The sequence below is a fragment of the Lissotriton helveticus genome, chromosome 6 (genome assembly GCF_964261635.1).
Source record: "Lissotriton helveticus chromosome 6, aLisHel1.1, whole genome shotgun sequence".
Lineage (NCBI taxonomy): Eukaryota > Metazoa > Chordata > Amphibia > Caudata > Salamandridae > Lissotriton > Lissotriton helveticus.
The window spans coordinates 2,093,312,839-2,093,332,008 of NC_136067.1; the positions used below are offsets into that span (position 1 = coordinate 2,093,312,839).

A 19,170-nucleotide genomic window follows, 5' to 3' on the forward strand; every position below is an offset into this window, starting at 1 on the left:
AACGTTTCTGATAGAAAGCTACATGCTAAATACATACAACTTAGTTGATAAATTACAAGGCACAGTCCCTATTTTGCTTCTGGCTTTGCTTGCTTTTATTCATATGGTCGGTTTATCTTGTAGGTGATTGGTGTCACCTGTGAGTTAATAACGCCTGAAGTCTTAGATACGAGTATATTATTTTTTGCAATAGACCAGGAGATGACCCACATACCTTGATAAGGCTGGGTGCACTGTTTTGTGCAGGTACCACAGCACTTTTCCTTTCCGGGACAATTGCCATCACTTAGACAGTCCTTGGGATCTAATGGTTCGGTACAGCTTCTGGCATTGTTTTCAGGGGGACACATGCCCTCTTTGTCTGTAACAGAAAAAGTTCCAATTAACACAATGGCTGTTATTAACTAATGTCTGCACAGGCGCTCAAGGGGTGTTGCTCACTTTAATGTCCTGTCTTTAGGGTTTTAGAATGGTAAGTGTTTGACGCAGTGCTTTGCGTCACTTAGCCCCATTTTATTAAATAATCCCCCCAAAATACTGCTTGGCTGTCACAACCTCACACATTCATTAAATCAGTGTTTTTTAAACAAATTGACATTGAAAAAATGTACAAAAGTAGTATTTGACGCAGAAAAAATCCTGAATGTTTTCTTTTTGTTGTCATTTTCCAGGCAAAAAATATTGCTTCAGACATTGCCCTGCAATAAGTGATTGTTGTCCTAAAGCAAACTGGATAAATATAAATGTTTGCAAGTTTTTGAACCTGCAAAACGATTAATGTCACCCAATGATGTAATTGAAAATGAAATAAATAATATAAAATATCTCAAAGCCAGTCAAAAAAAATTGAAGGGTTGATTAAGCGACTGACCAGAGTATAATTCTATTTGATATTTCTGCATGATGCTTCTGTTTCCATGAAGCGAATGCTAGTGAACCCTTTTTCCTTTATGCTGTTGTCTGTAGAGGAGGAAGAAACAAACGTACTAGTGCCATTCAGTCCAGAAATTATTTGTATTTGTATCCATTGTCACAGTTGCCTTCTGATAATCAATTGATGTTTAAATAGGTGTTAATATTAGATAATACGATTTACACCATGATATATAAACGTGTGAAAATGAACTTGCATCTCTGTTGTTGAATTAATCCGATGTTATCCCTCGCTCAACCCCGAGAAATATGTAACTAGGCAAGCCCTGCAACTTAGACCAAAAGCAACTGATTGGCAGATCACAGGTGAGAAACACCTAACACTTAGACAGACTGCAAGAACAGAAATATTCAGAGCGATCCCATAGATAGGCAGCAACACCACAATGGTCTCAATAAAACACGTTTGACAGGAGATGCGCCCATTCTCAAAAATATCATACAGTCATATGCCACACTAAGGGAGTCATTACGATGGCGGAAGGATCGCCACTGCCAGCCATGTGGTGGCGGTCATTCCACCATCGGACTGCGATTTTTCCCCGCCACATTACGATGGTGGGGGACGCAAAGACTGCCCGCCACGGAACTGCCACAGGCAATTGTGCTGATTGCCTGGCCGAGTGGTCTGCATCCATAAAATGATGGCGGTGCCCAGAGGCAGGTAAACCGTCATTGAAAGGCTGTCAGGCATTGGTTTTGGGGGCCCATTAAGGGGGTGGTGTTTGTGCACTAGGGGGTACCCGCGGTGCCCCCTTCATTTCAGTGCAACAAGTGGCAGGCACCATGTGGTGCCTGCCACGTAGTGCAGTGAAATGCACAACATGCATTTTGAACATGTTAAAGTGCAAAATATGACCGCCATGGTGGGGGTGGCATCATAATTCGGTGTGCGGGACCGCCGCATGTATTGCAGACGGTCCTGGTCACCACCACGATGGCGGACAAACTCTAGTCCATCCGCCATTGTATTCGTCCCCCAAGTTATGAACACATAGCCGATCAGAACACAGCATGCTCGTAACACGTAGTGATCAGGCACTCCTCATTCTGGACATCTAGCCATGTATCCACTGGCCCGGCTTTATGTGCACATGAAGTTAAGGCCCACCTGCGCTTCTTATCAAACTACCTATTTATGGCCCAGTGACAGCCCAAATTTCTGTTAACGAAAGAATGCATAAATCATTTGATGATGCTTCATGTGAAGTATAAAATGTCGAAAAACCAATTTGCTTTGAGACAGGCTACAGACCTGACTCTGTTGCCTGATCTCCCGGCCGCTATGTGTAAAGAAACAACTGTTCCTGTTTTACCAAACTCTAGTCTTTAATTTTTTCAAAGGTATATTCAAATTTGAGAAACATTTTCGCAAGGCATATAGGAGAGATTGGTCCTTCGACTTTTCCTACGGACTGCAGCCGTAGGAAAAGAACCCCGCCCGTATGGATTCACATCTTCACAAGAAGATCAGTGAGAAGACACCGCAATTGATTGAAGTTCCTGCTGAATTCGAGAGGCAGAGATGCATCCTGAAGCCGCCTCTGTGGGTAAGAGATTACATCTGATCATTTAGTCCTAGCAATTGGTGGAGGCAAACTAGGAAAGGTGAGGATCCACTGGGAGTGACAGAAGATACACTTGTCTCTGGGTGTGATAAAATGGGCGCTTGGACCACTGGGCAATACACAGAAGGTATGCATAGGCTCAGGGTGTGATATAGAGCCAGCATCTAGATCTTAAGTTCTTTGCAATGCTATTGGTTTCTTAACACTGGTAATATATGAAAGAAGTGAGAGATTCTAGTTGCTTAGACCACTGGGCCTGACACAGCCAGCATGCTTTACACCTGGGTGTGACTGTGACAATGTTATCTCTCCCTCTGCCTTCTTGCTCTCTGCTGCGCGAGGCTGGCATGTCACACTTAGAATGCATGAGTCTTCTGAGTGAGTCAGGTTATTCTCAGAGAGGCGGTTGCTGGAGGCAGGAGTTTGGGAGCCCTGTCTTATGAAGAAGCACAAATAATCTTACTACATTGGATCCACAGTGTGTCCGTTTACATACTTGAAAATTTTGGTGTTGATTTCTTCCTCAAGCTCTTCATGGGCGGGGAATTAATCCATATGTTCCCGTACACCTCAAGTTTAATTGCTACTTCTGACAGTAGTGTGGCTCACTGGTTAGAGGCGGCAGACCCGGAAGCAGAAGTCGGCCCGGGACCAGGGTTCGATTCCCGACGTGGCAGGGTCGTGGACCAGGGTCAGCGGAAACAATAATTCTCACCTCGGTGCCTACTCTAACCAGGGTTCCTACTCGGCAACTCTGGGCATTAGCTTGCCTAATCTCCACAACGGCCCATTCAACGCTGGGGATGCCTGGCTCCACCTTGGGGATTCGCAGCAGGGACCATCCCACAGGGAAAGCCAGGACGGGTTCCCCAACCATATACAGCGCCAGGACGCCGGCTGGCAACAGTGCGCTTTACAAGTATACACATTACATTACATTACATTATACATCTTCCTGCTTGGATCCCTGATTGGCACCTGGTGGCAAGTGTTCACTTGTTCAACCTTCTGAAGGTACTGCTATTTTTTAACTTTTCTTGACGATACTGCAACATGCTTGCGCACTTCCTCACAATGCCGTTTACACTGTTGCCTGGCAACCACAAAGCTTCATCTTCAGTTTGCCAACTGCGCAGTCATCTTAGCTCCTGCCAACCACATCGTCATCACGTCCACGCATCTCATGCAGCGTGCCTCCATTTTGTACTTTTCTATCATCATTTTGCCAACCACGCTTTTCAGTGTCCTGACAACCAATTGATCATCACGCTTATGCACTTTACGCTGCGTGCAGCCATTTTGATGATCCTCCAGCCTGTTATCGCCCAATCTGCCCATCAAGATACTAAGGGGTCTATTATGAAGTTGGGCGTATCGCCACCGCCTGCATGGCAGTGGCGATCCTCCCGACATCATCCGCGGCCCGCCTCCCATTTCCCCCTCCATATTATGATGGCCGGGAGGACCGCGGTGGACGGGAAGACCGTCCGGCGCTTTTCCGCCCAGTCGACGAGTCGATCGGGCAGAAAAGGGTTGAGTATGGTGGCGGTGTCTGCTAGACACGCCATCCATATTACAATGGCTCTTGGAAGCAGCGCATGCGGTTTTCTCAGTGGGGGGCCCGTTGCGCGCCCACAGGATGTTGGGGTGTGGGGGGGCACATGGGGTACCCCCCTTCATGTGCATGGACGACATGGCAGGCATCGCGTGGTGCCTGGCACATTGTGCAAGCAAATGCACAAGTGCCTGTTTCGCATTGCGGTGGGTGCTGCTGGCAGCGCCGCCCGCCGCAATGCAAAACTGAGAAAAAGGGCCTGCCAGTGGGGAGGGCGCATCCTAATTGTGCTTGCGGGACTGCTGCAACCATTGCGGGCAGTCCCATTTCCTGGGGCGATCCGCCCGCTATCGTAATAGACCCCTAAGTATCTATTTACTGATTCATTCTTTTGTTGTGCCCTTTAACGCCTAACTGGGCAGATTCTATGGTGATCTGCACACCATTTCAACAAATTCCTTCTACACTATCCATACTTTGGCAGATTCTACGGTGATCTGCACACCATTTCAGCATATTAATACTACGTTATCCATATTTTGGCAGATTCAATGGTGATCTGCACACCACGTTCTTATCTTAGTGTTTGTTTCACAATACTTATTCAATGGTCATAGGCACACCATATATTTACAATACTGTTTATTTATCATTTTGTAGATTCTGCGATGATCTGCACACCACTTCATATTTTAACTACTTCACTTCACAACGACGACCCACCACCACCAGAAACAGACCGCCCGCAGAAGCTGGAACAAGATCACAGCAGACCAGCTCGCCACCTCCCTGAGCCAGCACCCTCCTGCCAGCTCAGCGAACCCCAGCCAAGCCGCCGACAACCTCACGAAGTGGATCAGCAACTGCGCGGACGAGCTCGCCCCACTGAGGACCCCGCCTAGCAGACCCGGCAGCAAGAAGGCCCCATGGTTCACCAACGAACTCAAGAGCTCCAAGAAGAACTGCCGAGCCCTCGAGAAAGTCTGGAGAAGGGAACCGACACCGGACAACAGGACCTCCTTCAAACTTGCCACCCGGAAACACCACCAGCTGATCCGCGCCGCCAAGAAAACAGCTTTCAAGGACCGGTTGGACAACAACGCACACAACTGCAAGGAACTCTTCAACATCGTGAAAGAGCTTTCCAACCCCAGCGCAGGAAACAACGACATCATCCCATCGCAAGACCTCTGCAACTCCCTCGCTTCATACTTCCACAACAAGATCGCGGACATACACAACAGCTTCAACAACCAACCTACGCACACCACGACCGAACAACCACCCCCCACCACCACCCTCCACGCCTGGACCCCGATCAGCACCGAAGACACCATCCGCACGATGAACTCCATCCACTCCGGATCACCGACCGACCCCTGCCCTCACCACGTCTTCAACAAGGCCGACGCTGTCATCGCACCCCACCTGCGAGACATCATCAACACATCCTTCGACACCGCCACCTTCCCCGAGAGCTGGAAGCACGCCGAACTCAGCGCTCTACTCAAGAAACCCACAGCGGACCCCACCGAACTCAAGAATTACCGCCCCATCTCGCTCCTCCCGTTTCCAGCCAAAGTCATCGAGAAGACTGTCAACAAGCAGATGGCCGCCTTCCTCGAGACGAACGGATCCCTCGACCCCTCACAGTCCGGCTTCCGAGCCAACCACAGCACCGAGACCGCCCTCATCGCCGCCACCGATGACATCCGAGCCCTGATGGACAATGGAGAAACAGCGGCCCTCATCCTCCTAGACCTCTCCGCGGCATTCGACACGGTCTGCCACCGCACCCTGGTACGGCGCCTCAGCAACATCGGCATCCAGGACAAGGCGCTGGAATGGATCACCTCCTTCCTCGACGGAAGAACACAGAGAGTCCGCCTACCACCGTACAAGTCAGAGGCCTCCGAAGTCATCTGCGGCGTCCCCCAAGGATCATCTCTGAGCCCCACCCTCTTCAACGTCTACATGAGCCCCCTCGCGGCCATCGTACGCAAACACAACCTCAGCATAATCTCCTACGCCGACGACACCCAGCTGATCCTCTCCCTGACCAACGACCCCGCCGCCGCCAGAGCCAACCTGCACGAAGGGATGAAAGAGGTAGCCGAGTGGATGACGACCAGCCGCCTGAAGCTGAACTCGGACAAAACGGAGGTCCTCATCCTGGGCTCCTCACCCTCCGCCTGGGACGACTCCTGGTGGCCTCCCGCCCTGGGCACCGCACCCAAACCGACAGACCATGCACGAAACCTGGGCGTCATCCTGGACTCCTCCCTCTCCATGACCAGACAAGTCAACGCCGTCTCCTCGTCATGCTTCAACATCCTACGCATGCTACGGAAGATCTTCTGGTGGATCCCCACCGAGACCAGAAAGACCGTCACCCAGGCCCTCGTCACCAGCCGGCTGGACTACGGCAACGCCCTCTACGCCGGCACCACCGCCAAGCTCCAGAAGAGACTCCAGCGGATCCAGAACGCCTCAGCCAGACTCATCCTCGACATCCCACGAACCAGCCACATCTCCGGACATCTGAGAGACCTTCACTGGCTCCCCGTCAACAAAAGAATCACCTTCCGCCTCCTCACCCACGCACACAAAGCCCTACACGACCAAGGCCCGAGCTATCTCAACAGCCGAGTCAACTTCTACGCTCCCAAACGCCACCTCCGATCAGCCAACCACGCCCTCGCCGCCGTCCCCCACATCCGAAGAGCGACTACAGGAGGAAGGTCCTTCTCCTACCTGGCCGCCAAGACCTGGAACTCCCTCCCGACCGACCTGCGCCTGACCCAAGACCACCTCTCCTTCAGGAAGAAGCTGAAGACCTGGCTGTTCGAGCAGTAGCGGCACCCCCCGCCCCCCCCCCCCCAGCGCCTTGAGACCCTACGGGTATGTAGCGCGCTTTATAAGTGTCACTGATTGATTGATTGATTGTAAGTTTATTTTATTCTTTTTGCCATGACTGCTAGCCAAACGATGGCACCTCTTCCAGCTTTCCTCATTGAAGGGGATACACGTTCGATTGAATGGGAGGAGTGGATTGGGATTTTTTTTTAACTATCTTGAGGCCATTGATGGTCTTAGATTTCAAGCTTCAAGGAAGAAAGCTATTATACTTAATTCTTTCGGTAAAGCTGGCCAACAAAGCTTTTAAACTTTTACCAGCATTCTTGGGTGCTGATGGTGAACCTATTGACAATCTGTATGTTGAGGCGAATCAAAGACTTTCTAAATACTTTGGGTAACAAGTTAACATTGTCATGCAACAGCATACATTTTACACTTGGCCTCAGGAGAACAGAGAGACAGTTGATCAAATGGTCACTCGTTTAAGAGAGCTTGCCATCAAGTGTGATTTCGGTCCCATGACTGATCAACTCATCAGAGCTCAGTTGATCGTTCAGTGTAAATCAAAAGGATGCAAGAAAAACTATGTGCCGCCAAGAATCCCACATTACTGGAAGCTATCTTCATCGCCAAAGTTGTTGAGGAATCTGACAAGTGTCCGCAAGAAATGCATTCTCTTGAGTAAAAAAAAGAAGATATTGTGAATGACCCTTGACCCGGTCACTCCACTACCGCACGGCCCCCGTGTGCCGGGATTCGGCTGCGGCTGCCTGCTTGGCCCTCTTGCTGCTGCCTCTCCTTAGGGACCCTGCTCTCCAGGCTTGCCCTCACTCTCCAGGCTTGCCCAGGCTTGCCCTCGCTCTCCAGGCTTGCCCAGGCTTGCCCTCGCTCTCCCCCGCTCCGCTTTCCTGCTCTTTCCAACCCAACTCTGCTCCCCGCCACTGCTCTCCTGCGACCCGCCCCCTTCTCCTGTCTCCCGCTACCCATTCGCCGCCCTGCTCCCGCCTCCCAGCTGCTCCTCCCTCCCACTTGGCCATAAATGGCGGGGATCGCGCGGCAGTGAGCTGTGACCCATGACCCAGTCACTCCACTACCGCACGGCCCCCGAGTGCCCGGATTCTGCTGCCGCTGCCTGCTTGGCCCTCTTGCTGCCGCCTCTCCTTAGGGCCCCTGCTCTCCAGGCTTGCTCTCGCTCTCCAGGCTTGCCCAGGCTTGCCCTCGCTCTCCAGGCTTGCCCTCGCTCTCCCCTGCTCCGCTTTCCCACTCTTTCCAACCCCCCCTGCTCCCCGCCGCTGCTCTCCTGCGGCCCTGCCCCCTTATCCTGTCTCCCGCTCCCCATTCGCCGCCCCGCTCTCGCCTCCCAGCTGCTCCTCCCTCCCACTTGGCCATAAATGGCGGGGACCGCGCGTACGCGCAGCGGCCACGCGCAGCGGGCGCACCGAAGGTGCACCAAAGGCAAGCCTGTCTACGCCCGTCCACGCCTGGACCGCACCCAGCGCCAGAACCCCTGGACCTCGCCAGAGCCAGCCAACCCGACTGAGCTACGACGCCGCCATCCTCCAAGCACTCAACACTGCTCCATCCACAGGCACGCCATCGAACTATGGGACCTCCTGGACAAAACGGCACCAGACGTCGCCTTCTTCACGGAAACCTGGATGAACGCCTCTTCAGCCCCCGACATCGCCATTGCCATCCCGGACGGCTACAAGATCATCCGGAGGGACCGCGTCAATCAGACCGGAGGAGGCATCGCCATCGCCCACAGAAACACTATCTGCATCACGACCAACACCAACGACACCCTCGCCACCGCAGAGCACCTGCATTTCCAGATTCACACCGACCCCAAGACCACCCTCAGAGGTACCCTCATCTACAGACCCCCGGGACCACGCTCACACTTCAGTGAGGCCATCGCAGACTTCATCAGCCTGCTCGCCCTCGCCTCCCCCGACTACATCCTCCTAGGAGACCTCAACTTCCACCTGGAGAACGACCAGGACAACAACACCACCGCCCTACTAGACAACCTCGCCAACCTCGGATTCAAGCAACTGGTCAACACCCCCACCCATTACGCCGGCCACACGCTCGACCCTGTCTTCTCCTCCAGCAACCACATCTCCTTCAGCCACACCACCGAGCTCCACTGGACCGACCACAGCTGCGTACACTTCAACTTCAGGAAAACAATGACCCACCACCGCCCTCAACAAACCCCCCGAAGATGCTGGAGCAAGATCACCACCGACCGACTCACTACCTCCTTGAGCCTAAACCCTCCCGCCAACACCACGGACCCCAACGAATGAGCCGGCAACCTCACACAGTGGATCACCGGCTGCACCGACACCCTTGCTCCACTGAAAAACCCTACCAGCAACCTCAACAGCAAGAAAGCCACGTGGTTCACCAACGATCTCAAAGACTCCAAGAAATCCTGCCGTGACCTCGAGAAAACCTGGCGCCACAACCAGTCAACGGATAACAGGACAGCCCTCAAGTACGCCACCCGCAAACACCACCAGCTGATCCGCACCACCAAAAGGTCATCCTTCAGAGAACGACTGGACAACAACACCCACAACAGCAAGGAACTCTTCAACGTCGTGAAAGAGCTCTCCAACCCCAACACCAGCAACCACGACATCACGCCTTCTCAAGACCTCTGCAACTCTCTGGCCACCATTTTTCACCGTAAGATTGTCGACATACACGACAGCTTCGGCGCTCAGAACTCGTACCCCACCAACGAACCTACACCCCCCACCACCACCCTGTGCGCCTGGACTCAGGTCAGCACGGAAGATACCACCCACACGATAAACACCATCCACTCGGGCTCCCCAGCCGATCCCTGCCAACACCACATCTTCAACAAAGCCGATTCCATCATCGCACCCAAACTTCGGAACATCATCAACAACTCCTTCATATCCGCCACCTTCCCAGAGAGCTGGAAGCACGCAGAGATCAGCGCCCTCCTGAAGAAACCCACAGCAGACCCCTCAGACCTCAAGAACTTCCGCCCCATCTCGCTCCTCCCCTTCCCTGCAAAAGTCATCGAGAAAACCGTCAACAAACAGCTGACAGCCTTCCTGGAGACGAACGGCTCCCTCAACCCATCGCAGTCCGGATTCCAAGCAAACCACAGCACCGACACCGCCCTCATCGCGGCCACCGACGACATCCGGACCCTGCTGGACAACGGAGAAACCCCCGCCCTCATCCTGCTCGACCTTTCGGCTGCGTTCGACACGGTCTGCCACCGCACCCTGACAACCTGCCTCCGCCACGCCGGGATCCAAGGAAAGGCCCTGGAATGGATCACCTCTTTCCTCTCCGACAGAACCCAAAGAGTCCGTCTCCCGCCCTTCCTCGCAGAAGCCACCAAGATCTGCGGCGTACCTCAAGGCTCCTCGCTCAGCCCCACCCTCTTCAACGTCTTCATGAGCCCCCTCGCAGCCAAAGCACGCAAGCACAACCTCAACATCATCTCCTACGCCGACGATACCCAACTGATCCTCTCCCTTACCAATGACCCCACCTCCGCCAGAGCCAGCTTCCAGGACGGAATGAAAGACATCTGAGACTGGATGAAGCTCAGTCGCCTGAAACTGAACTCAGACAAGACGGAAGTCCTCATCCTCGGCCCATCCATCTCCACCTGGGACGACTCCTGGTGGCCCCCTGCTCTGGGCCCCCACCCAAGCCCACGGACCATGCACGCAACCTGGGCTTCATCCTTGACTCCTCCCTCACGATGGCCAGGCAAGTTAACGCCGTTACCTCCTCCTGCTTCAACACACTCAGCATGCTCCGTAAGATCTTCCCCTGGATCCCCACTTGAACCAGGAAAACGGTCACCCAGGCCCTCGTCACCAGTTGTTTGGACTACGGGAACGCCCTCTACGCTGGGACCACAGCCAAACTCCAGCTCATCCAGAAAGCCTCGGCACGACTCGTCTTGGACATCCCCCGACACAGCCACATCTCCGCCCACTTGAGGGACCTGCACTGGCTCCCCGTCAGCAAGAGGATCACGTTCAGACTCCTCACCCACGCACACAAGGCTCTCCACGACTTGGGCCCCGAATACCTCAACAACCGCCTCACGTTCTACAATCCAACCCGCCAGCTCCGCGCCGCCAACCTCGCCCTCGCCACCGTCCCACGGATCCGCAGAACCACCACCGGAGGAAGATCCTTCACCTACCTGGCGGCCAAGACCTGGAACACCCTCCCCACCCACCTATGACTCACCCAGGACCATCTCTCCTTCAGGAAGCAACTCAAGACCTGGCTTTTCGAGCAGTGGCAGCCCCCCCCCAGCGCCTTGAGACCCTAGCGGGTAAGTAGCGCGCTTTACAAATGCTCTTGATTGATTGATTGATTGAATTTTGTCAACAAGAAAGAGAAAGACTCTCCACCTGACAACGATTCTAAAACAGTGACCCTAAATGGAAGCCATCTACTTCCAAACTTAAGTCTAAGTTTCCTTCTGAAAACAAAAGCAAATTTGTTGGGTGGTATCGTTGTTGCAGTATGGGTCATGCTGTCAAATTTGCTAGATGCTTTGCGAAAGCAAAAATGTGTAAAAAATGTGGAAAGTGAGGTCATATAAGAAAAGTTTGCAAAAATCAATCCAGTTATAGAGCTGTCTTCATTGATGAGGATTGTATTTCTCCCGATATATCTCTGTGTGTGGAAGACAATTGTTCTGGTTCTTTGCAGAGACCGAGAGCCACTTATATTTTGAATGATGTTCCCATCACACTTATGGTTTACCCTGGCTTCATGTTTACCATCATTCCTTTTCACATTTTTATGGAATTTTGGCCCAACATCTCTCTGTCAAGTAGCGATATTACACCTAAAGGTTACAGTGGTGACGTTATTACTATTAAAGGTGTCATGGGAACCAAATTAGAATTTAAAAGTAGATCTTCTTTAGGTAAAGCTTACATTATACTTGGTTGGGCTCAACAGCACGACCTTCACATTATTATTGACCCCAGATCTGATGAGAAGGTTTTAGTTGCAGAATATTTTCCAAGTACTGATTCTGTTTTGTCTAAATACAAGGACGTATGCCGTACATATTTAGGGACATTAATTGGGTATGTTCATGAAATCAGACTTAAGGATCATGTTCATCCTGTTAAGCATCTGCATAGGAGAATTCCCATTTGTATTTGTCAGGAAGATAAGGACATGCTTGAGGACATGCAGAAGCAAGATATAATCGAACTAATGGAAGTTTCTAAATGGCTTTCACCGGTGGTGGTTAAAAAAAAAAATGGCAAACTCCGCTTCTGTGTGGACCTCAGGTCCCTTAATCAGAACATTATTGTTCATTCTTTTCCTTTTCCTAACATTTTTGAAATGGTGCTCTTGATGGATAAACCAAATTTTTTTGAGCAAACTTGATCTTAGATCAGCGTATCATCAAGTAGCTTTACACCCTTATTCTCGTAAACTATCAGCTTTTTTGACCTTGGAAGGGGTGTTTCAGTTTAAAAGACTCCCTTTCGAGTTAGCTTCAGCTACAAGCATCTTCCAACGCATGATGAACACCCTCTTGAAAGGTTCTAAACACGTACATTATTTCCAAGATGATATAATTGTTACTGGCAAAGACGAATCTGAGTCAAACAGTAATCTAGCAAAGGTGTTACAAATTCTACTTAATGGTGGTCTTGCGTTAAGAAAAGATAAATGTATATTTTTTGATGAAAAAAGTAGCCTATCTTGGCTGCACTATTTCAAAGAGTGGCGTTAAACCCAAAGAAGATGTGCTGAAAGCCATCTGAATAGCAGCTACTCCTTCCACCAAGGATCAACTTAAGTCCTTCATGTGGTAAATTTGGCAGTAATTTTGCACATAAGACTGAGGCACTACGCATGTTACTCAGAAAGGGTACTCATTTTTCTTGGGAGGTACCACAAGACAAAGCTTTTAAAAATATCAAAGATGAGATCATTAATGCTTGTATTCTCACTCTCGATGAACCTGGCAATAATACCTTTATTACAGTTGATGCGAGCGCTGAAGGCATTGGTACCGTTCTTTCACAAACAAAAAATGGTGTTGAAAAAACTTTAGCTTTCGCTTCACATATGCTCAGTAGCTCTGAACGTATTCAGTGATCAAATGTGAAACATTAGCTGCTGCTTGGGGCGATCAACATTTTCGCACCTATGTGCGGGGTACACGTTTTACCCTTAGGACGGATCACAATCCCTTCATAAGGATGTTGTGTCCAGGTGGTGCCAACAATGGTTCCCCTGGCCTAATGAGATTTGCTGCCAGATTGCAGGAGTTTATTTATGATCTTGAATATATTTCCGGTTGGAAGAATGTCCTAGCGGATTGTTTATCCCGATTACCACTCAAAATGGAACAATGTATTGAAACAGATGATGAAGTAGTGTGTGTTTTAGCAAGTGTGGAGGATGCATGTTCTGAAGAGTTTAAGTCTATCTCCAAGGATGAGTGGCATCAAGCAGCTATACATGATCCAGATTTTGCTGAGTTGGTTAGTTCTATGTGTTCAGGTTGGAGGCATGAAGGTTATGTCAAGTCATCACTATGCAGCTTTATCAAGTTGCAAGATGAACTCAGCATTGGAATCACTGATGACTTGGTTATGAGAGGCTAGACATTCATTCCTCCTAGGAAGCCCATGAAGGTCACCTTGGACAAACTATTACTGTGCGTCTTTAGAGCAATTTTGGGTGGCCCGGTATTGATGACGATGTTCGAGGGTGGGTTAAGAATTGTACATTATGTAAGGACAGTGAGAAAAGATTAAAAGTTAACACACAAGATCCTGGTTCTATTTCACCTGGACAAGCTGGTTTGCCACGGGAAAAGATTTGCTTGGACTTTATTGGTCCGATGGATTTCCTTTCATGTGAATATCGCTTTGCGATGGTTCTAGTGGATGTTTCACCAAGGTGGGTTGCTGTTGAAATTTTGAGGATTATTACTACCAGTAATGTTATCAAACACTTAATAACCAGTAATGTTATCAAAAACATCCTACGTATGCTCAAAAAAATATTCCGTTGGATACCCACCGAAACAAGAAAAACGGTCACCCATGCACTAGTCACAAGCCGACTGGATTACGGCAACACCCTCTACGCCGGAACCACAGCCAAACTACAGAAAAAACTCGAACGCATCCAAAACGCCTCAGCCAGACTCATACTTAACATTCTCCGCCAGACTCACATTTCCGGTCACCTGAAAGACCTCCACTGGCTCCCCGTCAACAAGAGGATAACGTTCCGACTCCTCACCCACGCACACAAAGCCCTCTACGACCTTGGACCCGAATGTCTAAACACGCGCCTGTCCTTTTACTCCCCCACCCGCCAACTACGTTCGTCCAATCAGGCCCTCGCTGCTATTCCACGCATCAACAGATCCACCATGGGGGGAAGATCCTTCTCCTACTTAACGGCCAAAACCTGGAATTCACTCCCCACCCACCTCCGCCTTACACAGAACCACCTCTTCTTCAGAAAGCAACTTAAAACTCGGATATTCGATAAATAAGTACCCCCCCTCCCCTCCCTCAAGCGCCTTGAGACCCTCTGGGTGAGTAGTGCGCTATACAAATTTCTGAACTTGAACTTGAACACTTGAGGTCCATTTTTTTTAGGAACATTTTCCTCGTATTTTAGTTATAGACAATGGTACTCAACTTACTTCTTTTGCCATGCGCAGTTTTCTTTTAGGTAATGGCATCAGGCATTACCATACCTCACTATGCAAACTTCAAAGTAACGGCAGGGCTGAGCGCATGAATAGAGTGTTCAAAGGTACTATTCAATTAGCTATACAGGGTGCACGTGACATTCAAAAATGTGTGGATGACATGGTATAGTCTTATAATAGGTGTTAGACCTGGCACCTTGGCGTGAGTCTCCCTTCCACTTTTTGCTGATGTGCCTCAGATGTTTTTGCTGGTGTCCACTGCCCAGGGCACTGCGCCACAGCCAACCCGTGCTGCAGTGCAAGTGCTCCCTATGTAAAGTGTCACTGTGATTGATATTCCTGATTGGTTCATTGGATTTACTGTCAGTCCCCAGTAAAGTGCACCAGGAGTGCCAGGGCTTGTAAATGCCAATGCTGCTAGTGGGCCTGCAGCGCTGGTTGCGCCACCCACAGAATCAGCCTCTTAAAATTTGTCTATTGTCTGCCACCGCAGAACCTGCGTGTAGTCTAGTACTGTCATGCTGGCTGGGCAAGTGCACACACTTGCCAGCCTCTAAACCTTCCCTTAACTTCATATTAGTCACCCCTATGGTAGGCCCAAGGGCAGGGTGCATTGTAAGTATAAGGTAGGACATGCTCTGATGAGTGTGGCATGTCCTAATAGTGAATTACTGCCAAATTCGTTTTCACTATTGTAAGGCTACCTGTTCTCTTAGGCCAAGATGGGCTGCTGGAATTATTACACTCTATAATCCCAGCAGGCTCAGGGAACATGGTAGAAAATAAAGTTTAGTATGCCTGAACTCAGAATAATAACATACTTCTTTTAGTAAAGTTTATTTTAATATCCTGTGTTTGCAAATGCTACTTTTAGAAAGTTAGCATTTGCTTGCCTTACCATTTCAGCCCGCCTCTGCTTGGATGTGTATCTGACTGTCTGGGTTATGTGAGTGACAGGGCTGGAGGATGACAGGTGGTGAATGCCAGGATTACATCTTGGTGGGAGGTGGGGGTGCCCCTGGACTCTGAATAGGGCTGTGCTCTGCCACCACAATGCTGGCTCCGCCCCCTGGGGAGCGACTGATGACTCAGCCGGCACCTGGCCCAGGAAGGGTGAAGCACTGTCAACAAGGTACTCCTGGCTACCCCTGTGCACACAATGCTGGCTCCACCTCCTGTGGAGCGTCTGATGTGCCTGCCCCTCACACTGAAAGAAGACACCAGAGTACACCCAACAAAGTACTCAGAGACAGAATGAAGTTATGCAGAGGCCCCCCTGGCCTGTGAGAACAAAGAACATGCTGTATAAAAGTAGGAGCTCTGCTCCTTGTAAATCAGAATCCTGTTTCCAACAACGAACCTCTGCCCAACTAGAAGGAGAAGAAGACGCTGGAAGGACTGGCCTGCTGCTTGCCTTGCTGAGGAAGGAGAGGAAAAGACTTTGAAAAGACTTTGCAGACTTGTGCTTTGAAACATTCTCCAAGGGCTTGTCTGGGCTTGCCCCCTGACCTGAACCCCAGGACTAGTGGGTTCTTGGTGCATTTGCTCGTCCTGAAACTCGAGCCGTGTGTGCATCCCACTGGAGTAAGACTGCGCCCCTCATCGCCCCCTCCTAAGGCTGTGGCACTCGAGAGCTTGCCAACATCGTTCCCCGTGAGAGCCTCGCTCTGTTTTGAGTCGCTCTCTACGCCCGGGCCAGGCTGCCTGCTCCTCTGCCCCCGCCTGTCATTAGGAGCGCGCTGAAGCGTCCTCGCCCCTCCCGCCGGAATTTCTCTAAAGATCGTGATATACGCTGGGTTAACAGCTGCACGGGCCGTGCCCTGTGACTCCCGCCTCGCTATCTCAGAGTCTTTATAGGCCGTGCCGCCCCCGTTGTGGAGACCCCCACACCGCCGTGCTAGGGGTCGTGGGCCGCGCCTGCCTGAGCGCACACACCCGCTGACGTCAGGATCCGAAGGCGCCCCTTCATCAACCGAGTCGCACTACCCGTGCACGACTCGCACAAAGAAATCGCAACGTTCCTCAAAGTCTCCTGTAAGGGGCTCGGGCCCGCAACGTGTTATTTCCCCGTCATTGAGGCTGTGCGCATCAGAGTGCCGGAGGAGGAAGCCTACGCTCCCATGAGAGTCCTTGCGGGTGAGTGGGAGTCGAACGCATCAATTCCGTCCTCCAATCTTGGTCCCATAGCCCCCTGACAGGCGCCCTGCTCATCAGAACCCTCCCACAGTACGAGCCGCACCGTTAAGCCTGGCTTGCACCAAGCTCTGTCCTCGCTACGTCCCGAACCGCTGGGAAGAGCCGTACGCGGCGTAGGCTTGCCTATGCCCGATGCGTGAGCCGCGGTAGGGTCTGGGTCTATTTCATCGAGGGGAGCGAGCGAAGCGCTACGAAGCGCACAGACGGCCTAAGACTGGTCTGAAGTTCCCAGAACTTGCCCAAGAAGTAAGATTAAAGTATTGGAACTGAGAGAACTGTTTTGGAAGCGAATTGACAAGAAACCCTTTAAATTTTGAACTGTAACTAAGAGAAGCTTGCCCAATTACAATCTGGTGGCCTATCCTAAAAACGTTATTATTGGTCTTGTGATAAGTCTTATCTGCATATATATTTTTACATAAAGAGAACGTATTTTTATATATTCACAGCCTGGTGTCCATTTGTGGGGGATTGGTATTTTTACTGTGTGTGTGATTACAAATGCTTAACTAAATAACGCCTGGAGAATAGCCTTGGCTGGTCACGCCACACACCTAGAGGGTGAGCAAGGGTAATTCTAAGGGGTCATCCTTCGCCCTGACTTAGAGGAGAGGGTCCCTGCTTGTCACAAGTGAAAACTTGCGCCAACCAGAGACCCCCAATTCTAACAATAGGACTATGCATGGAGTCACTAATGAAGTTCTGTTTGGAAAAATGAGAGCAAGGATACCTAAAACTAAACTTACTCCCCAGTGGATGCACAACGATTGTATGTCTAATTCTCTTGCTGTTCATCCTAGCAAAAGGAGCAACGTTAAAGTGGGTGATCTTGTAAAAGTGAAGCTTGGCAGAAGAGAGCAAGGCATGAATACATTTTCTGATCCCTTGAAAGTCAAAATGGCATGTCATATTAGAGAATGGGCAGAAGTGGAATTTTAGGAGAATTGCTTTATATCTTTCTTTCAAATTGCTTTATTCGATTTTTGTTTAAAATCATAAAAGCGTACAGCTAAAAAAAATACAATCATGAATAAAAAAAGAACATACATATGAAGGCACAAATTATCTACCGATTAAAAATTTAAAAACATTTGCATCCCTGTGAATATAACTATCTTGGTAACAACTTACTTTACAGGACGCGTATTAACAGGTCTTCCATTACATCAGAAGGAAAGTTGATAGGGGCTGCAGTGCTTAAGACTATTATGCGGTAAATCAAATCTGTTAAGCACGGGAATACTAGGGCAATACGGTAAACAAACTCCTCTACCCAGCCTGGTATTATCCTCAGTCGTTGGTCTGGGAGCAGAGATATGTGAGGAATTTGGGTAGAAATCGTGTAGATCCCAGGTAGATATAGGGCCATCACCTTCCTTGGGTGGCCAAGTTTGGAGGTATGGAACAATATGTCTACTCCTAAATCTTATTATTACCAAATCACCAGTGGTGTCTTTTGGGAGCGGACCTAACCAGCCCACTATCCTCACACTCATAATCTTACCGTCAAGATCATGGGGCAGAGGTCTATTGTTTGATAGCCAAAACTTGACCTTATTTAACAAGTCATGTTGTCTCTCTGATTTTCCCTGTTTGAGTTGCGGGACTCCCGAGAGGACGCACGCGAATGGAGCGGCCTCTGGAGGTAGATGGGATTCGAGAAACCCTATTGCGCTCTACTCTGGGAACAATATTGTGCGCTGTAGTGGGTTTAAGAGGGGCTTTAGAAATATTTGAGGGCAAAGAGGTGGGAACTAGTACTTGGGTTTGGGCAACTTTGTTTTGTGTGGTTAGTTTAGGCGCATTAGGAGGAGCAGTTGACAAGGAATGATTAGATGTTGTAGCATGGGTAGGAGGTAACAAATTAAGTTTGATTGTTTCCTCAATCCCTGTCAGTCTACCCCCCAAGATGTTAATTTTGTCAATCAGGGGGTGTATAATAGATTTGATCAGTTGTTCGATCGTGGACAGTAAAGCAATCTAGGAAGAGGGTGCTAGGTCGTCTAATTTTTTATCCGCCTCTGGAGTTGGGGGGTAATTGGTAGGGGGCAAAGTTGGACTTGGGGACCCATTTTGTAGTTTTTGTAATTTAGGTTGGCTCCCATCGTATTTATCCCCGTAATGCTTCCTTTTGGCAGATGTAGCCCGAACGGGTACTATACTTTGAGTATTGGCTTATTTATTTCTCCCCCTGCCTTCTTGCTCTCTGCTGAACAAGGCCGGCGTGTCACACTTGGAACGAGTGAGTGTTCTGAGTGAGTCAGGTAATTCTCGGAGAGGCGGTTGCTGGAGGAAGGAGTCTGGGAGCCTTGTCTTATGAAGAAGCA

General features: G+C 50.0%; 1 protein-coding gene across 9 annotated transcripts in view; it reads right to left on the bottom strand.

The window, feature by feature from the left end:
• Positions 1 to 19,170, bottom strand: part of LOC144764028 (uncharacterized) — a 1,051,947-nt gene that overhangs the window by 423,209 nt on the left and 609,568 nt on the right. For all 9 annotated transcript variants that reach the window (XM_078650166.1, XM_078650163.1, XM_078650164.1 and 6 more), the window contains one exon: positions 215 to 361. In XM_078650166.1, the coding sequence (XP_078506292.1) occupies positions 215 to 361 (147 nt within the window). The remainder of the gene's footprint in view (positions 1 to 214; positions 362 to 19,170) is intronic.